This window comes from Notothenia rossii, assembly GCF_949606895.1.
Source record: "Notothenia rossii genome assembly, chromosome: 11".
In the NCBI taxonomy this organism is placed as follows: Eukaryota; Metazoa; Chordata; class Actinopteri; order Perciformes; family Nototheniidae; genus Notothenia; species Notothenia rossii.
In genome coordinates this window covers 57,344,434-57,369,320 of record NC_136910.1, presented here as the reverse complement: position 1 = coordinate 57,369,320, position 24,887 = coordinate 57,344,434, and the positions used below count along the sequence as shown (strand labels likewise).

The window sequence follows — 24,887 nt, the reverse complement described above, 5'->3', positions numbered from 1 at the left end:
AGCAGCAGCAAGTTCGGTAGCATTATAAAAAATGTAATAGCTTGCATTTATAATGTACAGCACACCAAAGCACAATAGCAGCACTCAAAAGAGAAAGGACAAGAGAGAGCAAGGAGATGTAACAGCTAAATTGAAAAAATGAAAAAAAACGTTAGCAATGTTGACGTGTAGCGGCAGCCGGAACCAGAGGCTAACGATAGCTCACCTGCCTCACCACCATCATTGCCATCTAGCTCCACAAGTGAAGCTGTATCCGTGGCCGTGGCTGTCCAACCTTCTTCTCCAGCCAGCCAGGAGGAGAGGCTGGATTTGGCTGTGCCCGGCGGTGGTCCAACAGTTCCCACAAGGGCCCCAACCGATAGGGGACTCTATGGCGCTATTGAGACCCCTGACGCCAAGATCAAAAGCTATATTATAGCAACCGGTCTATGTAGGCCTACCGGCCCATTCCCCAGAGACCAACATCAAGGAAACATGTTTAATCCTCTTCTTAGTTCGCTGTGCCGTTGTCAGGCTGTGGTGGTTTGAGGCCAGGGCAGGCTGTTGTTGATAGCTTACATGTGGCGCTTCTGATGAGTGCCAATACATGTATCATCCCATTACAGTGGTTGTGTATGTCCGTGCGTGTGTGAGCGCATCAGTGTGCGCTTATGTTTGGGGCAATGGGGGGGGGGGGGGGGGGACACAATATTTGCACCAGGGCCAATCACAACCTTGTTACGCCACTGCCTGAGTACTTCTACAAAATTACTTAAGTACAACATCTGAGTAGTTCTACTTTTACTCAAGTACAAGACCTGAGTACTTCTACTTTTACTCAAGTACATGATCCGAGTACTTCCACCTTTATTCAAGTAGGCTACAACATCTGAGTACTTCTACTTTTACTCAAGTACAAGATCTGAGTACTTCTACTTTTACTCAAGTACAAGATCTGAGTACTTCTACTTTTACTCAAGTACAACATCTGAGTACTTCTACTTTTACACAAGTACAAGATCTGAGTACTCCTCCCTCCCCCCTCTGTACAATTTAGAGGGAAACTTGCAGAAAAAGCAGAAAAAGGCGGAAAAAACCAGCAGGATTAGAACGCCACATGGACTACTCAGTGAAACGTATGACGTATGACGCACGACGCAATGACGTTAGCAGACAGTCCTGCTGTAGCGCGGCTAGTTTAAAGAGTCTCTTCTGTTGGAGGGCTGCAGGAAAATAGTTCCTCTCTGCACTTTCTGTACATATTATTCATATTTCAACCTTACATTTGACCCGGAGGAGATGCCAAAACACAGGTGAGCTTACAAACTGTGTGTGTGCATGTCTGTGGTGTTAAATATTGGAACTAGCGATACCATAGCATTATTTACATCGTTTCATGCATGAGAGGAGGCCAACAATGTGTTAGATTGCTAACTGTTTTCTTTATTAAATGTATCTCTCAAGGCTCTGCAAGTCTGTAAAAGTGCTATCCTTTGTGTTTGTGAGTCGCCATTACTGTGAGCAGCTTTGGTTGACAACTGTAGCTAGTGTGATCGATACCGCGCTTTCAGTCCAGACTGTCTCCACTTCCTGCTTCTGGGATCTAAAGTGTAACCAGATCAGGGAAAGGAGAATAAAAACCACTAACTGTCTGTGCACGAATATGTCGCTGGAAATAGATATTATGAAGTGTTTTTCTGCTCTGGTGCAGTTAGATTTGGCGCGGTCTGTAGCATCAATATGGCGGGGAGAAAGGTATCAGTGGTGGGAAGTAACTAAGTATCAGAGGGGGGAGAAGTACTCAGATCTATTACTTAGGTTAAAGTACAAGTACTCAGATCTAATACTTGATTTAAAGTAAGACTACTCAGATCTTGTACTTGAGTACAAGTAGAAGTACTCAGATCTTGTTCTTGAGTACAAGTAGAAGTACCAGAGTGTAGGAATACTCTGTTACAGTAAAAGTCCTGCATTCAAAATGTTCCTCAAGTAAAAGTAGAAAAGTATTCTCATCAAAATATAGTGAAAGTAGCGACAGTAAAAGTAGTGATTGTGCAGATTGGTCCATTTCAGAATAATATATATGATATGTTTTATAATGATTGATCATGAAAGTGTTCTCAAAGCTGGTAAAGGTGCAGCTAGTTTGAATGACTTTGTATACTGCAGGGTAGCTGGTGGATTTACTCCAGGTGGAACTAAAGTCTGATTTAACACTTGATTATATTTAACATCATTCATCCACATCTGTAAAGTAACTAAAGGTATTAAATACATGCAGTGGAGTAGAAGTACACAGTAGCATAACATGGACAACAGTTGTGTTATCTCGTTTTGAACCAGTGTTAAACGTCTCTCTCTCCTTCAGCATGCCTCTGCAGGATCTTCCCTCTGAGATTCTCGAGGGCTCCATGCTGTCTCAGTCCAACAAGATGAACAAACGCAAGTCCGGCTTACTGAGCGAGGGTCTGGACATGGAGTGCACCCCCACAGAGTCCATCATGCAGTTTTCCCCCCACCACAAACACCAGAGGCTCCTCAGCATGGGGAAAGAGAACGACTGCAACCAGTTTGTCCTCAACAGGAGATCACGGAGGAAGAAGGAGTCCACGTCATGTAAGGGACCTTCTTTGTACATATCATATTCTAAGAGTACACACATCCTTTCTTCAATTAGAAGTACAGATACTCGTGTTTAAAAAATACTCTGGTGAAAGTAGAAGTACTGACTAAACTTCTTTACTCAAGTAGAAGTAAAGAGGCTTTGAAATGTACTTGAGTACAGTAACAAAGTATTTGTACTCCACTACTTCCCCCCTCTGTTTACATTTATATAGACTGTTTGCACTATTTTGTATTTTATTCTAAATGTTGGATTGTTGGAGGAGCTCAGGTCACAATATTCTCCTCTGAAGCTTTGTGCATGTGACAATGAACCCTTTGGATTTGAGCTTCTGACCCCCTGGAGCAGCTGAATCGTTCTGCTTGTAGCTGTGCTCTCATTCCTTCCTCTCCCTCAGCAGGCGTCTCATGGGACCACCTTCCTGACGAGCTGCTCCTCAGGATCCTCTTCTACGTGCCTCTGCAGGATCTCTGCAGGATGTCGTCCGTCTGCAAGCGCTGGCATCGCTTAGCGTGAGTCTCTAGTCCAGGGGCCACTTCCTGACCCATCTGACCTCAAGTGGGTCGGACCAGTGACATCATAGCAACGTAACCTATAAATAACAACAAATCCTAATGGTTCCTTTTTGTTTTAGTGCAAAAAGGTACATTGGTCACATTTGATGAAATACGAAACAACCTAAGATTTCCCAAGAAAAATAAGTGCAACTTCCACATTTTGTTATGCCTCCGTTTATCATTTAAACACGTGCCTTACAGCTAACAGGTCACAGTGTGTTCAAACACATTCAGACCCCGGCATCTGGAACTGAGCAATATACTATCTGACTTTATAACAACACGGTTTCTGATGGTCAGCCTCCAGTGATTTCTAATCTCTCTCTCTCTCTCTCTCTCTCTCTCTCTCTCTCTCTGTCTGTCTGTCTGTCTGTCTGTCTGTCTGTCTGTCTGTCTGTGTGTCTGTGTGTCTGTGTGTCTCTCTCTGTCTGTCTGTCTGTCTCTCTCTCTCTCTCTCAGGTTGGACGAGTCTCTGTGGCACAGCGTGGATCTGGAGGGTTTGACCCACGTAGGTCCGGCTCTGCAGCAGGTTCTGAAGAACGGGGTCCACATGCTGCGCTGCCCTCGCTCCTTCGTGGAGGATTTCCACTTCAGCGGCTCAGGGTGAGTCTCAGCCAGAGAGGGCAGGAGTGCACACATCCGTCACTCCAGTAGAAGTGCAGACACTCACACATAGGTGGCCTTTAGCGAGAGCAACATGATGCATCTGAAGTGATTTGGAACTAACCAGACGTACTCTCTGCTTCTCTTCAGCCCCCTGCAGATGGTCCTGATGGATCTGTCCAGCTCCATCATCCCCCCCTCCTCTCTGGAGAGCATCCTCTCTCACTGCAGACTGCTGGAGTTCCTGAGTCTGGAGGCTCTGCAGCTTTCAGACAACATCATCAGGTACACACACACTGAGCACACACACACAGATCACATCTCCATCCTCAGGTACACACACACACACACACTGAGCACACACACACACACACACACACACACACACACACACACACACACACACACACACACACACACTTTAAGCCTTCTCCCAAAGCAGTGTGGTGTAAGGTCTTCTCTCATTAACTCTGATGATGATGATGTATATTGTGTTCTTCCTCAGCTCTCTGTCCATGAACCCTAACCTGCTGGAGCTGAATCTGAGCGGCTGCTCCGGCTTCTCTGCTCCTGCTTTCGCTCACATGCTGAAATCCTGCAGCAGGTCAGAAACTCTGCTACTACTTTGTTACTTTACTCAAGTACATGTTTCTGGTATCAGTACTTTACTCCACTACGACTCTTTGACTTCTTACATGTTGAACTCAAATACCTGTACTTTCTACTTCTTACATGTTGAACTCAAATACCTGTACTTTCTACTTCTTACATGTTGAACTCAAATACCTGTACTTTCTACTTCTTACATGTTGAACACAAATACCTGTACTTTCTACTTCTCACATGTTGAACTCAAATACCTGTACTTTCTACTTCTTACATGTTGAACTCAAATACCTGTACTTTCTACTTCTCACATGTTGAACTCAAATACCTGTACTTTCTACTTCTTACATGTTGAACTCAAATACCTGTACTTTCTACTTCTCACATGTTGAACACAAATACCTGTACTTTCTACTTCTTACATGTTGAACTCAAATACCTGTACTTTCTACTTCTTACATGTTGAACTCAAATACCTGTACTTTCTACTTCTTACATGTTGAACTCAAATACCTGTACTTTCTACTTCTCACATGTTGAACACAAATACCTGTACTTTCTACTTCTTACATGTTGAACACAAATACCTGTACTTTCTACTTCTTACATGTTGAACACAAATACCTGTACTTTCTACTTCTTACATGTTGAACACAAATACCTGTACTTTCTACTTCTTACATGTTGAACTCAAATACCTGTACTTTCTACTTCTTACATGTTGAACTCAAATACCTGTACTTTCTACTTCTTACATGTTGAACTCAAATACCTGTACTTTCTACTTCTCACATGTTGAACACAAATACCTGTACTTTCTACTTCTTACATGTTGAACTCAAATACCTGTACTTTCTACTTCTTACATGTTGAACACAAATACCTGTACTTTCTACTTCTTACATGTTGAACTCAAATACCTGTACTTTCTACTTCTCACATGTTGAACACAAATACCTGTACTTTCTACTTCTTACATGTTGAACTCAAATACCTGTACTTTCTACTTCTTACATGTTGAACTCAAATACCTGTACTTTCTACTTCTTACATGTTGAACTCAAATACCTGTACTTTCTACTTCTTACATGTTGAACTCAAATACCTGTACTTTCTACTTCTTACATGTTGAACTCAAATACCTGTACTTTCTACTTCTTACATGTTGAACTCAAATACTTGTACTTTCTACTTCTTACATGTTGAACTCAAATACCTGTACTTTCTACTTCTTACATGTTGAACACAAATACCTGTACTTTCTACTTCTTACATGTTGAACTCAAATACCTGTACTTTCTACTTCTTACATGTTGAACTCAAATACCTGTACTTTCTACTTCTTACATGTTGAACTCAAATACCTGTACTTTCTACTTCTCACATGTTGAACTCAAATACCTGTACTTTCTACTTCTTACATGTTGAACTCAAATACCTGTACTTTCTACTTCTTACATGTTGAACTCAAATACCTGTACTTTCTACTTCTCACATGTTGAACACAAATACCTGTACTTTCTACTTCTTACATGTTGAACTCAAATACCTGTACTTTCTACTTCTCACATGTTGAACACAAATACCTGTACTTTCTACTTCTTACATGTTGAACTCAAATACCTGTACTTTCTACTTCTTACATGTTGAACTCAAATACCTGTACTTTCTACTTCTTACATGTTGAACTCAAATACCTGTACTTTCTACTTCTTACATGTTGAACTCAAATACCTGTACTTTCTACTTCTTACATGTTGAACTCAAATACCTGTACTTTCTACTTCTTACATGTTGAACTCAAATACTTGTACTTTCTACTTCTTACATGTTGAACTCAAATACCTGTACTTTCTACTTCTCTCATTTTCCAAACAGGCTGGTTCCTTTAGTCTGAATGTTTGTTTGGTGGCGTGGTCATTATTATTTAGAGTCATTGCGTGCCTATTGATTTGAACACGATCCGTGTATCCATCATTTCCTGGTCTTCTCTAAAGAAGAGGGACCAATGGAAACGTTGTCATGTTGCCGTTGGTCACCATGGAAACATTCATTAGCTAACAATGACATTATTGTTCTATTAATATAAAGGGAGGTCAGGTACTCTTTAAAACAGCTGCTAGTTATGGGTACTTTTTACTGAAGTACATTTCAAAGCCTCTTTACTTTGACTTGAGTAAAGAAGTTTAGTCAGTACTTCTACTTTCACCAGAGTATTTTTAAACACGAGTATCTGTACTTCTACTTGAGGAAAGGATGTGTGTACTTGTACTTGAGGAAAGGATGTGTGTACTTCTACTTGAGGAAAAGATGTGTGTACTTCTACTTGAGGAAAGGATGTGTGTACTTCTACTTGAGTAAAGGATGTGCGTACTTCTACTTGAGTAAAGGATGTGTGTACTTGTACTTGAGGAAAGGATGTGTGTACTTGTACTTGAGTAAAAGACCTGTGTACTTCCCCCTCCTCACGCTGTGTGTTCTGTCTGCTCCTCTCAGGATAGAGCAGCTGAACATATCGTGGTGTGAATTCGACAACGATCACGTGAAGAGTGTTGTTAATAATCTGAACCCGGCTGTCACTCACCTGAACCTCAGCGGGTACAGAGAGGGCCTCACACTGGAAGGTAAACATTACCATGCCAGTATTTATTGTAGGAAGGGGGAAAAAGGGATTGAAATGAAACCTCTTTTAACACACGGCGTGTCTGTCTCAGATGTGAAGGTGCTGGTGACCAGGTGTCCAAATATTCAAGCGCTAGATTTAAGGTGAGATCTCTTTCATTAATATTCAGTCGATGCAGTGACCCTCACAATGTTCATAATGTCCCAGTTCGTCAGCTGGCTTATCATTCGATCAGCATGACGAGCTGTTTTCTGTGTGTCATGTTGTGTTGTACTTTAGTGACAGCACTCTCCTGATGGCCGACAGCTTCCCGGTCCTCAGACAGCTGAAGGGTTTGCTCCATCTCTCTCTGAGCCGCTGCTACCACATCCACCTCGCTGCCCTCACGTGAGTCTCCTCAAAACCAGCTCCTTTCCTCTTTTCCTAACCTACTATTCCAGGGGTGAAAAACTAAATGTCATCGTGGGCCACATCAGCATTATGGTTAGGCCGGTTGTAACTTTATAAACATAGAGTACCGGTCAAAAGTTTGGACACACCTTCTCATTCAAAGGTTTTTATTTATTTGAATTATTTTCCACATTGTACATTAATACTGAAGACATCAAAACTATAAAAGAGCACATATGGAATTATCTAGTAAACAAAAAAGTGTAAAAAAAAAATCCTGGATATATTTTTAGATTCTTCAAATTATCCCCCTTTCTCCTTGATGACAGCTTTGCACACTCTTGGCTTCTCTATATAAATATATATATTTATATTATTGCCTCTGCATTGGATTATTATCAGTTCCGGTAATAACTACGTCTGAAAGCAGAAGTCTAGGGCAAATCATTGAAAGCAAATATTCAACAATTACACCAATTGTATTGCGTATATAATATTGTACACCTAAAACCTAACCTTTCTACTTTTGTTTCATGCTATTTTATTTCTATTGATGTTTACACAGGGTGTCCGCGGGGTCTTAAAAAGTATTACAAGTTGATAAATCAATTTAGCGAAAATTAAGGCTGTTAAAAAGTATTACATTTTGTAGCTTGTTTTCAATAAGTATATAAATTGTACATTTTTTTATTTCAAATACTTTTTTTTTTCCTTCTCCATGTCCCCTAGGGGGCGCCGTAAAAACCTAACCTGTTTTTAATAACAAATGTATTTTGGATGGTGCATGTAAAAAGATATATTTGTCTTATCAAATATGACATACAATGTAAAAGAATAATATATATATAATTTGTAAGGCAATACTATGTTTGATCCTGCTTTGATTTGTATCATAATTATCTTGTTTCATTTAATTATTTATTTTTTGTATTGTTTTACACATTCAATAAATCAAAACCACTTTTTTGAATGCTAATAAAGTACTTCTTATTTTAACCTAATCTAACCTTGTGTATATTTTCAACTTTTTTTGAATGCTATTTTAACCCTAGCCCAAATTGGGATCAATAAAGTAAACCCAACACCTTTTTTTGTTCTTTCTATTGCGATGTTAGTTTCTAGTCTTGAACGAGCCTTTAAACAAACCTTCCTCTCTCTCTCTGCAGGGACCTGGGCTCCATGTTCCCTCTTCTCTCTCTGCTGGACGTGTTTGGCATCGTGAACGACGGCCACCTGTCCTCCCTGAAGAAGGAGCTTCCTCGCATCAGCATCAACTCCAGACCGTTCTCCAGCATCGCCCGCCCCTCGCCCTCCTCAGGCCTCACCGGCGGCTTCATGTGGAACAGGAAGTGCCAGCTGAGGTTCAAACTGTAGCCGCCATGTTTTTCTAAGCTGAGTGAGTGTCTGTTACATGTCCCATGTTTCAGAGTTTCTGCTGCTACACATGTTGTTAGTGTTATCTGGCGTAGAGGTTAAAGGTCACTTTAAGGCGGATGATTCTTTATTTAGAAAAGTTCGATTTTGACGTTGAATCCAGTTCTTGTTGGAATGTTTTAAAACAAACGTTTGATGGATTTTTGAATCAGTTTTAGGTTCTAATAATGTTTATTTAAAAATATTTTGTAAGGGAAACATGGTTTTAAAGACGCAATGGAAATGAAGATGTATGATGTCTTTTTTTAAAACTTGAGACAATTGTTCTCGGGGAAATAATGAAGTGGTTTTAAAGAGTTCAGAAGATTGAATGTAAAATGATGAACTTCTTATCCGTGCATTATGTCACCGTATTTTCATCGCTGTTGATCATTAATGTCAGATGTGAAATGTAACTGTCTCCTGAGTCTTTCCAGTAAACCACTGAATGCACTAACTGGGTCTGAGTTTCCTTCATTTTGCTACACTTCTCATTTCCCTTTTTTTGTGGGATCTTGAAGGATTACTTTTGTCAATTAAAAACATGTCTACTTTTCATACTACTTAATAACAATGTGCTGCATAGCCGTGGGAACATGTTTCAAATGGGGGGTGCTGTGGGGATCACATCCTCTAAGGGGGTCGGGGAAGTTCTTTTTTTACATTATAAAGTAAAATGCTTCAATCTGGTGCACTTTGAGCTGAATTACCAGAGACTAGATCTAAGGGGTACAACTCTAAACACCCATATGGAAAAGATCGGTTTACATTTTAATAATCAAATAAGTGTGTGAACATAACCAATAACCTACCATAGCCAATAACAAATAAATGTAACTTATTTTATTTTTGTTGTTCATTTATTTATGCATATTCTTTAATCTCCAGATTTAAACAATATTTCTGGTTTTCTGTCCTATAGTACACATTGAAATGATTTCAAACCTGTTTTTATTTATCCCAATAATTATAAAGGAGTGCCTTGGAAATATTTGTTTACATAAATTGTGATCAAACTGTTTGAGATCCACTGAGATAACTTAGACTAAAGTGAACTATCTAAACCCTCAGAGTCCTTTACCTCACTGAGCCCCTCAGTCTGACAGGAGAGAGCTCTCCCTCCACATTATTGTAGAAACGGCTTCTTTTATCCGTTAGCGCAGCAGAAGCTAACAACAATCCCCGCCGGTATCTCTCTCGCTCTCTCTGTGTGTGAGAGCTGCGGGCGCCTGATAAGCCAACATCCCCCACTTTCATCGCACAGGGCAAATGGAAACTGTAACCGGGGTGAAAAGGGTGTTATCTTTACTTAAAGGGGACCTATCATGCAAAATGCACTTTTGTACGTCTTTTCTACATGAATATGTGTCCCCGGTGTTCCAGGGAACTCACCAAGTGTCAGAAAACACAACCCTCTCTATTTTCCTCCATACCCAAATCTCTTAAAAAGGGGCTGCAACGGATCTGATACAGACTGATCCAGATTTGAACACTTCTATGACGTCACAGAAGTGGCGACTCCACCAATCAGGAGGAGGCAGCCACGGACATTGCTGTTGGAAAGCGCTGGAGACGCTGTAGTACATATGCCAGGCCTGTAGATGGTACTGTTCTCACAGAATCAGCCCATGATGCAAAGACAGTGTTACATTGAGCGAAATGAGGAATGGCTAAAATGCATGATCTGTTTGGTATTTTGAAAAATAAAAAGTATAAAGATGCCTTATATAGGTATGGTCCTACACTATATTATTCAAATATAGCATGATAGGTCCACTTTAATTATGAATGTTGTTACATCAAGGCTGAAAATTCGTTTTTTTGTATTATATTTCCATTTAATCTTGCGGACGTGCAGATTCCCTGTCCTCCATCAGGGGGTGCTGCAGCACGCTCTGCACCCCGACTTCCCACGGCCCTGATGTGCTGTATGTTTAGTGCACCAGTGAAGCAGCTAAATGACATTCATTTAATTATTTATCCAACCAGTCTTCTCAGGAAAATGTTTAATATTCTGAGCATATTAAAAAAGCATTCTGCAGTGCACATTAAAGATTGATTCTCCTAATCACGCACACAGTTAGCAGTACTTTGGTTATAAATCCACACAGAGGCAGTAATGAGGCTCAACAAGCGCACAGGTTGATTTTTAATACCACTTTATCTGACTAAAAAAAACACTTTGTGACACACAGACTTTGGCACGCTGCAAATGAACCCTTTACCCTCCGCTTTGTAAAGTAGTCCTGAAAAAGGTGCACCAACAATGAGTTTACTCGAGAACAGGACTTGTTTTAAATATTTTAAATCATTCCTAAGCTGTGACATGATAGTTTCTGTTCATATCAGAGAGGGTTTAAATACCTCAGGCACATTCTGCTTCAGTAGCATTTCGAAAAGCTGCATTTCAGGTCTTGAGAGAGGTGAGAACCAGAAACACTTTGAGCTGAAAACATGGAGCGAAAATGCCCTTTTAATCGCAGAGTTTATTTTTCAGTGAACTGAACTCTCCTGCTCTCAAAGCCCAAACGATCTAGAAAAAAATATAAGCTTTGTTCCAAAAATATCTTTTGTTGCCAAAACGCCACTCAGTTCACCCCCACCCTTTGTATCTTAGCAACACTCGACCTTTTAAAGTCCACTTATTCTACATTTATCAACAAATCCCACGTTCAGACCAACAAGCGGATCTAATAACAGGTGGTGTGTGTGTGTGTTGATTACCTTTACACCGTCATTTATTTAGATCTAATCTCTGTCTCTCTCTCTCTCTCTCTCTCACACACACACACACACACAGCAATAACTACTCACTAGAGCAGCAAATGTGGATTAATCCGCCGCTGAAAATAGTCCCCAACAAATAAACCAATTCTTCTTGTTTGAGACACAAACATTACATTTTTTTAATTTGTGAGCCATTTCTAAAGATGTTTTTCGTCAGTAAGAGACTCAGGGTTGAGGGACAGCTGGGGACAAAAGGACGTAGTGAGAGTCTGACTAACTGGGATTTGTTGAAAAAAACGTAAATATAGAATATTTCATAATTCTTTTCAAAGTCATAAAGCAACAGCACATCACAAAATGTCATCTGGGATACAAATCCAAACAATTGTTTTAACAGAACGATATGAATTATATTTAATAATCATACCTGATCTTTTATCCCTTCCTCAGCTGAGACAGTTTATAGTAACATAATCAAATGTTGCTCGACATACTCTTAACTAAATAGATTGTCATTATATCCTGGAAAGGGAATCTAGTTTGGGAACAGTTGATTGGTAAAGATGAACACATTCGATGAACAATAGTAACAGTGATACCTGTGTCTCAGGTATGGAGGCTAACAGCTTCCCTTTGAACAGTGAGCATCAGAGAGCATCAGAGAGCATCAGAGCTCTGGACCCCTCAGTTCTCCAGGTCCACGGTCCTCAGCTGGTCCTCTTCACTCAGACTGATGGTAGCGATGGCCCCGTCGTTGAACTCAAAGGAAGTCCCGCCGTCGACCACCATGCAGGCGTCCCAGCAGCGCGAGCGCACCGACACCCTGCAGCAGAGGAGGCATCGGACAACAAGTCAGAAGTCGGTTTAACGGTTTGTTTGTTTTCAAGTCAAAACTGATGAACAGCTGCTCAAAGACTGAAGATCTTGTACTTGAGTTAAAGTAGAAGTACTCAGATCTTGTACTTGAGTTAAAGTAGAAGTACTCAGATCTTGTACTTGAGTTCAAGTAGAAGTACTCAGATCTTGTACTTGAGTTAAAGTAGAAGTACACAGATCTTGTACTTGAGTTAAAGTAGAAGTACTCAGATGTTGTACTTCAGTAAAAGTAAAAGTACTCAGATCTTGTACTTGAGTAAAAGTAGAAGTACTCAGGTCTTGTACTTGAGTTAAAGTAGAAGTACTCAGATGTTGTACTTCAGTAAAAGTAAAAGTACTCAGATATTGTACTTGAGTTAAAGTAGAAGTACTCAGATGTTGTACTTGAGTAAAAGTAGAAGTACACAGATCTTGTACTTAAGTAAAAGTAGAAGTACTCAGATCTTGTACTTGAGTAAAAGTAGAAGTAATCAGATGTTGTACTTGAGTAAAAGTAGAAGTACTCAGATCTTGTACTTGAGTTAAAGTAGAAGTACTCAGATGTTGTACTTGAGTAAAAGTAGAAGTACACAGATCTTGTACTTAAGTAAAAGTAGAAGTACTCAGATCTTGTACTTGAGTAAAAGTAGAAGTACACAGATCTTGTACTTCAGTAAAAGTAAAAGTACTCAGATCTTGTACTTGAGTAAAAGTAGAAGTACACAGATCTTGTACTTAAGTAAAAGTAGAAGTACTCAGATCTTGTACTTGAGTAAAAGTAGAAGTACACAGATCTTGTACTTCAGTAAAAGTAAAAGTACTCAGATCTTGTACTTGAGTAAAAGTATAAGTAATCAGATGTTGTACTTGAGTAAAAGTAGAAGTACACAGATCTTGTACTTAAGTAAAAGTAGAAGTACTCAGATCTTGTACTTAAGTAAAAGTACTCAGATCTTGTACTTAAGTAAAAGTAAAAGTACTCAGATCTTGTACTTGAGTTAAAGTAGAAGTACACAGATCTTGTACTTGAGTAAAAGTAGAAGTACACAGATCTTGTACTTGAGTAAAAGTACTCAGATCTTGTGGATGTACTCCAGGTGGAACTACAGTCTGAGGAGGTTCACTGACTTGCTGGCGAAGCCTCTCTGCCGGCTGCTGGAGAACACTCTGTTGACGATGGGCTCTCTGATGCTGAAGAACATACGTCTGTCGTCCGGGCTGAACACCAGAGACTTGTTGTACAGATCAGTCACTGAGGACACACACACACACACACACACACACACACACACACACACACACACACACACACACACACACACACACACACACACACACACACACACACACACACACACACACACACACACACACACACACACACACACACACACACACACACACACACACACACACACACACACACACACACACACACACACACACACACACACACACACACACACACACACACACACACACACACACACACACACACACACACACACACACACACACACACACACACACACACACACACACACACACACACACACACACACACACACACACACACACACACACACCATCGTCACATGAAATTAGGTGTCAGAACATGTTCAATCTAAAATAAATAAGAGAGTTATAAACTCACCCTTTTCAATGAAGTCACGATTCAGCGGGATATCAAGACCTGTCTGAGACTTTCCTGAAGAAGAAAAAAGGTGAATTTTAAAAACCTGGTTCCCTCTAGACTCCGTTTGAGAATCAGAAGTTGTACGTACCGATGTTGAGAACCTCCTCCACCGCCTGTTCAGCCAGTTTATTGATGTTGTATGACCTGAGCAAGCAGACGAGAGGATTCATACAGGATTACAAATTCTAGCGCACTCGAGCTGGTTTCTCCCAAATGACCTGGTATATCGTGCACTTTTTACTAGGGCTGCTCAATTCATCGTATTTGAATCGCGATTACGATTATGGCTTGCAACGATTACGAAAACAACGTAATCAAAATAAAACGATTATTTTTTTATTATTACTTTTTTGTTTCTCAGTTGAGTTACACTTAAAGTTCTTGGTAATCAACTGTTAAAAACAAACCGTTCAAAAAAAAAATCTCCAATAAATGGATGTTTTCAAAGTCAATGAATAATCGCAATTACAATTATTGACCCGAATAATCGAGATTATGATTTTTGCCATAATCGAGCAGCGATACATTTTACAGTATGTTACACAAAGACATTTTAAAAGATACACTTCATAGAAACAACATAAGAAAACACTTCAAACATATAAACCACGATACATCAAGTGCAGTAGAGTGGGTTTACCAGGCTTTGGATCCTGTTCCTGTGCAGATGCTGAGACCTGAGCTCTTCTGCTTCTCCCACGGCCCGTCGTCCACTGAGATCTCATAGTAGGAAGCCCTATGAAGCAAGAGTTTAACATGCGGTTTGATCGAGTTTAACTCCACCCTGTGGTGGACACAGATTACACCGGTGAGTTCTGCAGACTGGCAGGGTGACGGTGCGTCGTCTGAGGATCAATGAGGGAAACAACATGCACCAATCAACTGGCTTCATCAGACAGGACAACAGGTACCTGGAGGACAGAGACTCTCCGATGAAGATCTCATTCAGGCTTCTGATCGGGAGCAGGTTAGGCTTGGAGAAGCTTTCGTATGGATTTCCTTTCCCTGTGAAAGGTCAAAGTTCAAGGTTCAAGGGTTCAAGGGTTCTTTATTTGTCAAAGGAACATAACTACAGTGTATTTATGTCGATGTACATTTTGTGTCACAGGCTTGAATTAGTAGAGAAACATTGAGAGAATAGAAACATTGATTTGGTTCCTGAGCGGGGATCATCAGACAGCATGTGTTTCCAGCAGAGCTCTTTTTAAGGACGTGGGAATATCAGCTGATCATGGACTGACAAATCTGAGCGTTAACATCTGTAATTTACACGGAGTGCAGGGGGCACGTCATCTGTCTAGAGCCCAGTCACACCTTTAGTTCAGCGTTGATCGAGGGTCACAGTGTTCCCCCTGTCCGGCAGTGTCGTGGGGCCATCAACTAAACGCAGGCCTTTTGGTTTTAGTCCTTTGAACACGAGATCTGTGATTTGTGGACCATTGCATATTTTTTGTTATAGAAAACCCGAAGTGGACTTTTTTTGGATTTAATTGTGAACTGTGGGAGGAGGGTTTGCTTTGGGGGATATTTGAAACATACTTGCTATTCGTGATACAGAATCATTTTGTCTTTTCTTATGAATATCATTCAATGTTGGGTGTTTGCAGTGACTTGTATGCCGTGTCGACTTACTCAACTGTGACTACACAGATCCTATATGTCAGGAGAGAGACCTGACTCGCACCCCAAAGGAAAATCAATAAACCTACAAAAACACAACTTCAACTCGTGTAGATCAGTGACTGAAATGGTTCTTGTAAACGGGGTCTTACGGAGCATGGTGGTGATTCTGTGCGCCTGGCTGTGTTGCTCCAGGCTCATCTGCTGCTCGTGAAGATCCACGGGCGTCGGGTTGATTCCCGTCCCCTCTAAGTGCAGACGGATCCTCTGACGCCACAGCCACCTACACACACACACACACACACACACACACACACACACACACACACACACACACACACACACACACACACACACACACACACACACACACACACACACACACACACACACACACACACACACACACACACACACACACACACACACACACACACACACACACACACACACACACACACACACACACACACACACACACACACACACACACACACACACACACACACACACACACACACACACACACACACACACACACACACACACACACACACACACACACACACACACACACACACACACACACACACACACACACTTTCTTTGTCTCTTTTATGGCTCAGTCTCAGAAATGTATGAGTCCTACATTTCCCACAATGCAACTTGATAGCATATTTGTATTAGACCCTCACTACCTAGTCCCAGTTCATTAAAAATGTACCGTTCCACTGGTTTTCTGTTGTAATGGTGATCAAGAATACAGCTCTTAGTTGTGAACAAGAAAACATTATACATATAGTCATAGGTGATTGGAAGGTGCTATTTGAAAACACTTTAGGATATAGGTCTGCTTTATTGGACTAACTTGAGGGTCAATAACCTGAACATAATTCATGTTTGAGGCGGACACAATTTAAACACATCCAACAATCATATCTGACACAAGCCTGTGAGACGGTTGTGTTATAGCACAATGTTTAATACGGCGTATTTCTGAGCTGGGTCACACACAGAGAGACAATGGTCGTTCTGAATTATCAATAGATGTATTCATTTGAAGTGAGCTGACACCGAGGGTAGAGGAGGTTCAGAGAAGGCCTCAGGTTATAAAAACATTTAACCTTTGTTAGTGAACTAATCCTAAAGATGTCATGAGACGATGACGTTTAAACATATACAAATATAGCTTTCAGAGATAAACATGTGACCTTTGTGTGGTAGGCTGCATGATCAAATGTGTGTGTGTTAAACATGCTTAGGGAGAATGTGTGTGTGTTCATTGCAGTGGCTATATGCTGTATGATTGTTGCTACTACATGCTGTGGCAGCAGGTGATGTAATCTCCATTATTGTTTGTTTGTTGCAACAACTAAATAATAATGACTGATCAGCTATATCTGTGTTTGTGTTTTATTGATTCCTCTCCGTTTCATTCTGTCCTGTTGTGTGAGAGCTGCATCGCCACAACATTTGTCTTAAAAACTGCTGACATGTATTGTATTTTAGAGACATAAGCAAGATAAATGTGTCCTGACATATGTAACCTAGACAACACAAGTGAAACCAGGTAATAATCCAAAAGGATATCTGATCTGCAAATCAATTATTAAAGGGGAGGTTTACTGGTCAAGTCAATTTTATTTATATAACCAAATATAGTATGAACAACATTCAACACCTGCTGTCTCCTTTAAGATAAAGGCTTCTGAACTCTCGTGTAATTTCCAATTCAATCAAACCTGCAGAGCGTTTAGAGTGAATCTCAGGTGCAGTGATCTGAAGGACTTGTGTCATTTAGACGGGACACTGTAACTGGATTTAAAATATCCCACAGAGTCTGGACACACTTTGGGGAGGTTTTAGTAACCATGTGACTTTTTTCCAGACAACACAACTTTAAACTTGTCATGACCTCTGAGCTCATAGCAAAGAAAGTTGTTTGCTTGTTTACAGACGGCAGCTGGGAGTCATTTGGGAGATTCTCTCTCTATATATCTATATATAGATGACTCCACGACTGAATATAAGCTACAGAGGACACACAGGGCAGCATGGACGTCCCAACATTACAGTGCTATGATTATCTGTGGATAAATACGCACCTGAACTCACCACAACAGAGCTTCTTCAGGGCCTCTGGGAAGGCATGAGTGTAGCGCACGGGCAGGCACAGGTGACCTTCTGACCTGGGGTGCAAACACACGTGGGAGGAAGGACAGTGTATGTTTTTTACTGTAGTGAGAGTAATCAATTACTGTAAGGAATCTTTGAATAACTGCAATATACACTTCTACATGCTACACTTTTATTTAAAAAACACAATATATCAATATGTCTGATTGTTTTAAGCCCCTCCCCTAAAGTGCTGTAGAGTGGTTTACCTTTCGGGGTCCGTGTTCACTCCAACGACTGGTTTGTCTTTGCTTAAAACCTTACTGGCAACAAGAAGCATTGTCCCGTCACCTGACAAAACAAAGTGCAGTCAGTGGACGTGCTTTGTGAACTCTGAGGCCTTTGTTCATGTGGCTTTTTGCACCCCGGTTACAATCAGTGGACGTCTGGCAGCGGTGGAGAGCAACCAAGTTTTACATTTACTCAAGTTCTGAACCCAAGTACACATTTCAGGTACTTGTACTTAACTTAGTATTTTCTTTAAAGGTCTCCTATTGTGCAAAATCCACTTCTCCATGTCTCTTCTACATCAACATGTGTCCCCTCTTCTTCATGTCTCTTCTACATCAACATGTGTCCCCTCTTCTTCATGTCTCTTCTACATCAACATGTGTCCCCTCTTCTTGATGTCTCTTCTACATCAACATGTGTCCCCTCTTCTTCATGTCTCTTCTACATCAACATGTGTCCCCTCTTCTTGATGTCTCTTCTACATCAACATGTGTCCCCTCTTCTTGATGTCTCTTCTACATCAACATGTGTCCCCTCTTCTTCATGTCTCTTCTACATCAACATGTGTCCCCTCTTCTTGATGTCTCTTCTACATCAACATGTGTCCCCTCTTCTTCATGTCTCTTCTACATCAACATGTGTCCCCTCTTCTTGATGTCTCTTCTACATCAACATGTGTCCCCTCTTCTTGATGTCTCTTCTACATCAACATGTGTCCCCTCTTCTCCATGTCTCTTCTACATCAACATGTGTCCCCTCTTCTTCATGTCTCTTCTACATCAACATGTGTCCCCTCTTCTTGATGTCTCTTCTACATCAACATGTGTCCCCTCTTCTTCATGTCTCTTCTACATCAACATGTGTCCCCTCTTCTTCATGTCTCTTCTACATCAACATGTGTCCCCTCTTCTTGATGTCTCTTCTACATCAACATGTGTCCCCTCTCCTTCATGTCTCTTCTACATCAACATGTGTCCCCTCTTCTCCATGTCTCTTCTACATCAACATGTGTCCCCTCTTCTTCATGTCTCTTCTACATCAACATGTGTCCCCTCTCCTTCATGTCTCTTCTACATCAACATGTGTCCCCTCTTCTTCATGTCTCTTCTACATCAGCATATGTCCCCTCTTCCCCATGTCTCTTCTACATCAACATGTGTCCCCTCTCCTTCATGTCTCTTCTACATCAACATGTGTCCCCTCTTCTCCATGTCTCTTCTACATCAACATGTGTCCCCTCTTCTCCATGTCTCTTCTACATCAACATGTGTCCCCTCTTCTTCATGTCTCTTCTACATCAACATGTGTCCCCTCTTCTTCATGTCTCTTCTACATCAACATGTGTCCCCTCTTCTTCATGTCTCTTCTCCATCAACATGTGTCCCCTCTTCTTCATGTCTCTTCTACATCAACAAGTGTCCCCTCTTCTTCATGTCTCTTCTACATCAACATGTGTCCCCTCTGTGGAAAGAGACTCTGAAAGTTTCAGGAACAAAGATTCTCTCTCTTTTTGATCCATTTCTATAAAAACCTGTCTGAAAATGAGCTGATCAGATTTTGGCCACTTTATGATGTCATAACGATGTGTTGTCTTGAGTAACCATTAGCCAATCAGCAACCAAGGTAACCCCCCCCCCTCATCTAAAGTAACAGACAGAGAATCAGCACTTTGGAAACAGGGCTGAAACAGAGGGGATTATGGGTAATGCTGCAATGATCTGTCTGGTGTTGCAGCCAATCAGAGACAGGCTCTGGATATATCTGAGACCTGTGATATTGATTGATTGATTGATGAGAAACAGAATAATAGGGGACCTTTAAGTGTTACTTTATACTTCGACTCCACTCCCATCTTCGTTACAGCGTTAATGACATGTTTAAATACTTTTACTTAAGTACCATTCTCGAAGCAGTACTTTTACTTGTAACAGAGTATTTGTAGGTTGCAGTAATAGTACTTGTACCTAGGTTACGGGTCTCAGCTGTGAACTCCTGCTTTAGTTAGTACATGAAGCCTGGGCACAGCAGGTGGTGTTCAAGGAGGATTATGTATTACTTTGTTAACAGATAGCTTAGGTATTAAGCATGTTCATTGATCTAATATATCATATTCCAATTACTTGTATATAGACTCTCCTTACACTATTTCCATTCTATCTATCCAACTTGCACTCTTTTATCAGTTGTGTTGCTCTGTTGGAGGAGTCTGTGACCTCAGATTTTCATTGATATATCTACACTGTAGCCATGTACACGACAATAAGAGCATTGAAACTTGAATGTCTACAAATGTTGACTTTCCTTCAATATAATATTCATAACTGTACAAACAAAGATCTTATTGAGGTTCCTACCTCCAGCAGAGATGATGGCATCGGCCCATCGGACCACTTCTTCATCATATTCTCCCCTCTTCACAATCCGAACCTCAATGCCTTCGCTCCTGCAAACACAACGAGATGAAACAGTTTGAACAGTCCTTTAAAAAGAGCCGAGCGTTCCTGTCTGCTCTGGGGTTATCTGGGGAATCTCACCGCAGGCTCTTCACAATGTGCTCCACGTTGTTGGTGTGTATTTTGTGTCTTTCCTGCAGGCCGCTGTAGCTGGAGCCCTTCAGAGCGAGCTGCAAAACACACACACGAGATGTAGAGGAAACAGGTAAGAGGTTGTTTACCGTCAGAGGTCACAGCCTAAAGGCAGGCGTGGAAGTACACTGACTTTTGACATAACATTTCTGCTAGTTTCTTCTCTACAAAATGTCAGAGGCAAATTAAGTATTTGTTTACTCCACTACAGTTAGTATTCACGTATAGTTACTTTTTTCATATAATAATAACAACACGTGCTTATGTGATATGATAATGACTTTACTGCTTATCAACCGTGTATTATGTGAAGTCTCTAGAAGTGGCTCCACATTGACAAACTACATTAAAATGATATGGCACTTACTGTATCCGTTAGTTTTTCTTATTATTATAATTATGGGCAATTTGAGACTTCTGTTTTAAGGAATGAGCTGTAAACACTTTTTGTAACAACACATTAAACCCTATGGAGAGCTGTGACGTAAGCTGTTTGTTTTCTTAAAGCATATTCAAGTATCAAGCTTACATTTACCTACATTTTTACAACTTAACTTATGAGGCAATACACCTCTATTGAGCAGCCCAGCCCTTCGTATGCATGTTTCTCTGTATGTGGCCCTAAATGAAAACAGTTTAGACGCTCCTGGTCTAAGACTTTTACTTAACTAAATACTTTTGTACTCAAGCAACACATTTTAACTCAGTATTTTTGTACTTGTAATCGAGTATTTTAATACCATTAGACTTTTGCTCAGGTAAAGGGTCAGTGTATATACTCATGTACTTATATCTGAAATGGGCATTTGAGCAGAATAAATACTTTTTGACGTAAATACTTTTGTACTCAAGCAAAACATTTTACCTCAGTATGTTTGTACTTGTAATCGAGTATTTTAAGACCATTAGACTTTTGCTAGGGTAAAGGTGAAGGAGAATCACTCACCAGGTGTTTGAGGTCCTCTTCAGAGAGCCCTGCATACTGGTATCGCTGCTGCTCAAACTCATACCTGGTGGTCTTTGTAACCACTGCTACTTTCTCCGGTTTGAATCCAGCTTTAGGCAGCGAGGAGGCGTGTTTTAGTGAAGAGTGAAAGGTCTGAAGTGAGTTTCCATTCAGCAGACTGACAGCTCGAGTCCCCAGACCCAGCAAGTTCAACACCGAGCGGCGAGGCATTCTCACAACAAGTGACCACACACCCATAAACTCAATCACATGTCCGATTAAAACAGGTTACTGAGGACTCTCTGCTGTTACATACTGCGTTATATGTCAGTCCTCTGGTCAGATTAGGTTAATACACTGAATTTGGAAAGGCCAAATAAAGTCACACCACGCCCAGCTGCCAGGGAAGGTCACCAGTCCTGTCAATCAAGCTCTAGTTACCCGTTTCTGACTCCAAAATATCTCTTTTCCAAATGGAGTATTTCCTCGGGGTATCACCGAAAACACAATTCAGGTCGCAGTTTAACTGACGTTAGTAACCATGCCAACCGTATTTGGTCAGGTTAAAAGATAGCGTTACGAGCTGAGCTCAACAAGCTAAACGAAGCTAGCAGTTTGCTTTCAAGGCTTCCTACGAACTGTAACGGCTGGGTTCACTCTTTCCACACACCACACACAGCTCTGCCTCATTACTGAAGTCCAGAGGAGTTCAAACTGGAGCTGAAACACCCTAGCTGAAGAATTAACGACAACACAAGAAACTCTGGCAGCACTGCACGTCCCATGAAGGTTGGCACGTAGTAGCCTGGGTTTACGTACGCGACGTAACTTCCTATTGGCTGCGCGCCTGTCAGTCAAATAAGTTTTGTTTTGGCCGACAGCGAGCCATGATGCGTTCAAATACACGCGTAAGACTGGGAAAAGTCCAATTTCAAATACTAGCAGAAAAAAATGGTTCGTTCTAGCTTTCAGTGATAAATAAGCCCAAATGTGGCCGAGATCAGGATTTTAAAAGTGGGCCAACTGAGGCCCCGAGTCCCTCAGACACTTAGATAAAGTCTTTAAATGGTTTTAATTGTTAAACACTTACAATCCTTATGAATGTCTTTGATGAAAGTCCAAAACATACATCTAAATATATTTTATCTAAAATATTATCAGCTTATAAAACACCCACCATGGTTTTCTAGAAATTCCTAGAATGGGCATGACTTCAATGAAAGCTATGACCCTTCAATTTCTTTCAGGCGGATTGACCTTTGACATTTCCTTTGTTATGCCCTTCAAAGAGGGGTATTGGCTTTGCCCTAAAATACTGACTACGTTTTTTTGTTTGCGTCATTCACTGAATTTAAATGTTAACGTGTAGGTGTAACTGTAAAAAGCAGAAGGAGAGGGGCTTTAAGCCTCTTACTATGTGAAACTAATATGAAGAAATATGGGGCCTTAGTTTGACCGGTCCTCAAAGGTAAATTACTTTGTACCTGAACACAACAATGATGGACAGCATGAAGCAGAGCAGCACATGTGTTATTATCACAGCTTATAGGGTTGATAATGGCATACTGCAAACTGTACCCTAGTTCCACTTCCTTACTTGCAACATTGATCACATGCTTTTGACCACAAACTGGAAAAACAGTGTCCGAAAAACCAGTTTCAGTCTGAGACAAAATGACATAAAAGCCACTTTTAGGAATTCACAGTATTTAAGAAAAGAGGGCTGTTGCTGAGGCGTTACAACACCTCCATCTGGTTTCAAGAGTTTTAAGAGTCATGCAGGTTTATGATGCTGCTTCTTAAGACCTGGATGAACTGACTGTGACATCTTAAATTTGTTTTCGTGAGGTTATGCTGACTAATGTGCCGTGATATACATATTTTTAAAGCAGACATTTTTTTCACAGCAGGAGAGGCTCAAGCAATACTTATTACATGAATGACTTTGTTCAGTTCAAGTGTCAGGACAGAGAGATAGTGCACCAACACCAGGACACTGAAACTGAGGCAGCTCGATGGAATTTAGCCATCTTCTATTTCATTATCTGTCTTACTGCCGCATATCAAAAAAGTTTGGGTGAAAAATACCCGTTATTTAATAATCAGCTTACAATATCCACACCTGGCCGTCTCAAATGTTGAGATTAAAGGGTGAAAACCAACCAACCCCAGGTTTGTTTTGAAATATACTTTTTTTTTCCACCTCACTATGTGTGTGTGTTCTGTGTTGTGTCTGTTATTTTTAGCTTCCACATGGAGCTTGCTCATGGCAGAGGGCTGCAGTGCTTCTTCAAATACAGCCACGCCACACACTTGGACTTTTAGTGGGATTTGAGTTATTTTTGGGGAGATATACATCTTTTTGTTTTTTTGAAAATCCTAGTCCCCACTTTGACTTCTGCTGAATGTGTCTGTTTTCTGTATTTTTGACATTTTTGTAGTTGCTACTAGGGTGATATTCAAAATCCCTGTGTTTCTCTCCAAGACACAAGTTGAGACGCTACATACTGATATACACCTGAACATCAGCAGGAGAGGACTCTTTAAAGTAGAGATACTATATACTGATATACACCTGAACATCAGCAGGAGAGGACTCTTTAAAGTAGAGACATTATATACTGATATACACCTGAACATCAGCAGGAGAGGACTCTTTAAAGTAGAGACACTACACACTGATATACACCTGAACATCAGCAGGAGAGGACTCTTTAAAGTAGAGAAACTACATACTGATATACACCTGAACATCAGCAGGAGAGGACTCTTTAAAATAGAGACACTACATACTGATATACACCTGAACATCAGCAGGAGAGGACTCTTTAAAGTAGAGACACTACATACTGATATACACCTGAACATCAGCAAGAGAGGACTCTTTAAAGTAGAGACACTACATACTGATATACACCTGAACATCAGCAAGAGAGGACTCTTTAAAGTAGAGACACTACATACTGATATACACCTGAACATCAGCAGGAGAGGACTCTTTAAAGTAGAGACACTACATACTGATATACACCTGAACATCAGCAGGAGAGGACTCTTTAAAGTGGAGACACTACATACTGATATACACCTGAACATCAGCAGGAGAGGACTCTTTAAAGTGGAGACACCACATACTGATATACACCTGAACATCAGCAGGAGAGGACTCTTTAAAGTAGAGACACTACATACTGATATACACCTGAACATCAGCAGGAGAGGACTCTTTAAAGTAGAGACACTACATACTGATATACA

The 24,887-nt window shown here is 40.7% G+C and overlaps 2 protein-coding genes across 3 annotated transcripts; one reads left to right on the top strand and one right to left on the bottom strand.

The window, feature by feature from the left end:
* The first annotated feature begins 1,124 nt into the window (after nucleotides 1-1,124).
* On the top strand, nucleotides 1,125-9,251 carry skp2 (S-phase kinase-associated protein 2, E3 ubiquitin protein ligase). Its single transcript, XM_079660544.1, has 10 exons — nucleotides 1,125-1,292; nucleotides 2,348-2,595; nucleotides 3,003-3,114; nucleotides 3,619-3,762; nucleotides 3,913-4,047; nucleotides 4,268-4,366; nucleotides 6,865-6,992; nucleotides 7,083-7,134; nucleotides 7,271-7,378; nucleotides 8,548-9,251. Exons 1-10 carry the CDS (start codon nucleotides 1,279-1,281, stop codon nucleotides 8,753-8,755), a joined length of 1,248 nt encoding a protein of 415 aa, XP_079516670.1. The 5' UTR covers nucleotides 1,125-1,278; the 3' UTR covers nucleotides 8,756-9,251.
* A 1,663-nt stretch (nucleotides 9,252-10,914) lies between these two features.
* nadk2 (NAD kinase 2, mitochondrial) lies at nucleotides 10,915-22,456 on the bottom strand. 2 transcript variants are annotated; one of them, XM_079658005.1, is made up of 12 exons: nucleotides 21,630-22,456; nucleotides 20,633-20,721; nucleotides 20,453-20,541; nucleotides 18,077-18,158; nucleotides 17,798-17,881; nucleotides 15,845-15,975; nucleotides 14,984-15,077; nucleotides 14,713-14,856; nucleotides 14,161-14,216; nucleotides 14,031-14,084; nucleotides 13,505-13,628; nucleotides 10,915-12,344 (listed from the first exon to the last, which is right to left on the bottom strand). In XM_079658005.1, exons 1-12 carry the CDS (start codon nucleotides 21,885-21,887, stop codon nucleotides 12,206-12,208), a joined length of 1,344 nt encoding a protein of 447 aa, XP_079514131.1. In that variant the 5' UTR covers nucleotides 21,888-22,456; the 3' UTR covers nucleotides 10,915-12,205. The 2 variants fall into 2 exon arrangements, with proteins under 2 accessions (XP_079514131.1, XP_079514132.1); XM_079658006.1 differs by having other exon boundaries at nucleotides 14,713-14,808; nucleotides 21,630-22,455.
* Between the last annotated feature and the right edge of the window lie 2,431 nt (nucleotides 22,457-24,887).

Excerpts from the sequence above, each read along its gene's own strand:
- nadk2 (XM_079658005.1), bottom strand. The coding sequence starts at position 21,887 with ATGGGTGTGTGGTCACTTGTTGTGAGAATGCCTCGCCGCTCGGTGTTG. Across the intron at positions 18,159-20,452 it reads TGCCATCATCTCTGCTGGAG|GTGACGGGACAATGCTTCTT; the intron begins GTAGGAACCTCA and ends TTGTTTTGTCAG. Across the intron at positions 13,629-14,030 it reads TCGTGACTTCATTGAAAAGG|TGACTGATCTGTACAACAAG; the intron begins GTGAGTTTATAA and ends GTGTGTCCTCAG.
- skp2 (XM_079660544.1), top strand. Across the intron at positions 4,367-6,864 it reads ATGCTGAAATCCTGCAGCAG|GATAGAGCAGCTGAACATAT; the intron begins GTCAGAAACTCT and ends TGCTCCTCTCAG. Across the intron at positions 7,135-7,270 it reads ATTCAAGCGCTAGATTTAAG|TGACAGCACTCTCCTGATGG; the intron begins GTGAGATCTCTT and ends GTTGTACTTTAG.